This window comes from Chelonia mydas, unplaced genomic scaffold (genome assembly GCF_015237465.2).
Source record: "Chelonia mydas isolate rCheMyd1 unplaced genomic scaffold, rCheMyd1.pri.v2 scaffold_48_arrow_ctg1, whole genome shotgun sequence".
In the NCBI taxonomy this organism is placed as follows: Eukaryota; Metazoa; Chordata; order Testudines; family Cheloniidae; genus Chelonia; species Chelonia mydas.
Window position 1 is genome coordinate 371222 of NW_025111268.1, and position 3281 is coordinate 374502.

General features: G+C 48.1%; 1 protein-coding gene across 1 annotated transcript; it reads right to left on the minus strand.

Annotated features, from left to right (window-relative positions):
- Positions 1 to 449: 449 nt before the first annotated feature.
- On the minus strand, positions 450 to 1948 carry LOC102945995 (olfactory receptor 1044-like). The gene has a single exon (XM_037888744.1). The coding sequence runs from the start codon at positions 1946 to 1948 to the stop codon at positions 1010 to 1012; it is 939 nt and encodes a 312-aa protein (XP_037744672.1). The 3' UTR covers positions 450 to 1009.
- Positions 1949 to 3281: the final 1333 nt, after the last annotated feature.

Here is a 3281-nt window from a genome sequence, read left to right on the forward strand (position 1 = left end):
GATCCCCAGCCATGTGGGTTGGTAACACTGAGGAGGTGCCTTTAAGTGAGAAACAGTCTCAGGGCAGGTCTACGCTCGGGGGAAGAGTCAAGCTTAGCTACGCAATTTGAGTTATGTTAGTAGCGTAACTCAAGTTGAAGTATTTTAGATCTACTTATCATGGGGTCCACACCAGGCTCGGTCGAAGGGAGATACTCCCCCGTCAACTCCCCTTACTCTTCTCCTTCTGATGGAGTACCGGAGTCTATGGGAGTGTGTTTGGCGTGGATCGATCGCTGCAGCGTCGACCCACCTAGTAGTGGAGATAAGCCCTCAGATAAGGATTGCAGCCTGTTGAGTTTTAGTCAGGAGAAAATGCATTGTACTTTTTCTTTCATTTGGAACCATTTTCTGTTTCTATTATCTTTGCTTAAACCTCTGCTCATTTTCAGTAAAGGTATTCTTGGTTTTACTCTCAGTTCATCTCAGTGTAATATATTAAAGCATGACTCCTCAGCTGCTCTAGCAGGCTGGGGTGTACACTATCTCTCTGAAGACAGTGGACTCAGTCATTTCTGTGACAGCCCAGGGATAGGGGCTGGATACTGCCAGGGAACATGTTTCAAGGAGCTTTCAGGGTTGGAGTGCAACTGAGGTGACCTGCGAGGCAAAGTAAAGGCTGGCTGAGCTTTGGAGGAGAATGGGTGGAGGGCGGGGATGGAGGAGGGTTAAAAAACTGGCTAGTCCGAGAGCTGACAAAAATAATTTAGCCCCTGCAAGTCGCTTGCTCACTGATACATGGGAGAGACAGGGTGACTCACAATCCTGAATTCCCCCAGAAAGCGTCACAACCTTCTTGAACCTTTCTGGGGCTGCCAGACATTGTTGGAACACAATAAAAGAAAAAAAAAACAATCCAAATAAAGCTCAGTGATAACCTGCATGAAGAGGAATGAGATTGCAGTGGAGCGGGAACTGAGTTCTCCTGCTTCCACCTCCCAATCAGTAACGCAGTATGGAGCAAACAGGCTCAAGAGGAAGTGAGCAATTTGTGCATCACTTTCCAGTGGGCATCTTTCACCTCCTTGTTCCTCAGGCTGTAGATCAAGGGGTTCAGCATGGGGATCACCACCGTGTAGAACACAGAGGCTATTTTGTCAGTGTCCAGGGAGTAACTGGTGGAGGGTCGGAAATACATGAAGAGGAGGGAGCCATGGAACATGGCCACGGCCGTCAGGTGGGAGGTGCAGGTGGAGAAGGCTTTGCGCCTGCCCTCGGCGGAGCGGATCCGCAGGATGGTGATGATGATATATGCGTAGGAGAGGAGAATGATCACAATGCTGCTCACGACCACGCAGCCAATCAAGGCAAACATCACAATCTCATTGACGTGTGTGTCGGAACAGGAGAGCGACAATATCGGCGGAATATCACAGAAGAAATGATTGATGGCATTGGAGCTGCAGAATGATAAACGAAATGTAAAAACGGTGTATACCATTGAGTCCAGCAAGACCACGGCATACACCCCAGCCACCAGCTGATGACAGAGCCATCGGGACATGGTGACTGTATAGAGCAGCGGGTTACAGATGGCCACATAACGGTCGTATGCCATCACAGCCAGCAGGAGGCAATCTACATGACTGAAAGTACCAAAGAGATACATTTGCACAGCGCAGGCATTGTACGAAATCCTTTTACTCTCGGCTAAGAAGTTCAGCAGCATCCTAGGGGAAATTATGGAGGAATAGCAGAGATCACGGAAAGACAAATTACCAAGGAAAAAGTACATGGGGGTGTGGAGAGGGGAGTCAATCTTGATTAACACGATCATCCCCAGATTCCCTACCAAGGTGACAATGTAGATCTCTAGGAACAACACAAAGAGAGGGACCTGAAGCTCCAGAAGATCTGTCAGTCCTGAGAAAAGGAACTCGGTCACCGTTGAGTGATTTCCCTTTTCCATCTCCTCCGAACCAAGACCAGGGAGCTGCAGTGACGTGGGCAGGCAGGTGGCTCAGGAATTCTATCCCCTCCCTAGAAGGAGAGGAAGGGAAGAAATTGTGGAGGTTAGTTTCTTAGGGGACTCCCCTGCTGAAACAAGAAAAGGCCTCAGTCCACAGAGCCAGATGTTCAGAGCTGATCATTCCAGTTATCTGAAAAAATGGACACACAGCAGAAATGTAAGAACCAGTGGGTTAACTATGCCCCACACATGGGCATTGTTGTTCCTACACACAGCAACGAACAGTGACTTCTGACTATTACACGAGAATGTCAGGCTGAAAACAGGGGATGAGAGTTTGTGCCAAGCGGCACTGTTCCCGATTCATACAAGGTGGGCTCTGCCATTTCAGTTCTGGGTTAGTTACTGTGATCATTAAGCCTGTCAGAAAATGAAAATGGGCTTTGCATTACTTGGTATGCAATCCCAGAGTCATAACAAAATGCACACACCACACCACCCCCGGCACCTGTAAACTGCTGCTTTCTCCAAAAGATGAGGGTTTTTTCCTTTAGCACAAGGCATGGAATGTGATGCTTTGGCTTCCAAAGATCTTGGTTCAATCCCGGGTGATGACCACAGTGTCTGAATTTGTATGTAAGCATGATTCAGTCCAACTGCATGGACCTGCAGAAGACAGAGAGATATATCTTTGCTTCCCCCCTCAAGAGAAGCTGCTACGCTGGAGAATTCAGGAGGTTTTACACCGTTCTTGGTGACCTGGGGGACCTGATCCCTGAAGCAATCGGGTTCACCAAGGTGCACAATACACAATTAAAATGCACTGGGTCGGCCAAAGCTACTCCAGTGTAACTCGTACACTGGGGTTTAATCTGTTGCACTCTTTGCTCCTTTTGTTATTAAACGGTCCCATATCTGCACAGTTACCCAGGGCAGAGCTAGGGGTATGTTTCATTCCACTGCTTTCACTGTGTGCTGGGGGACAAGTGGCATGGGTGTGATGACTATCATGGGCGTGGGGAGGAAAGGAGATTGAGGGAGAAAATGGGATGTCAATGGAGTTACCCCAGTGGAAGATCTCCGGGTCTCCAAATCCCTTCTTGTCCTACAAAATGATGTTGTCATCCTTCTTCCAACCCCATGATTCTAATTACAGCAAAAACACCTGGGAATTGGTCTGCTATCCCACGCTGACCCCCACGCTCCCTGATGAATAATAATATTAACCAGCAACAGCTCCTTTATTTTTATTTTTTATTCTCCCTTCTCTTCCCTCCCTTTCACATCTCCCCGTCTCTTTCCCCTAAGTCTTTCCATGGTGACTTTCTCCTCG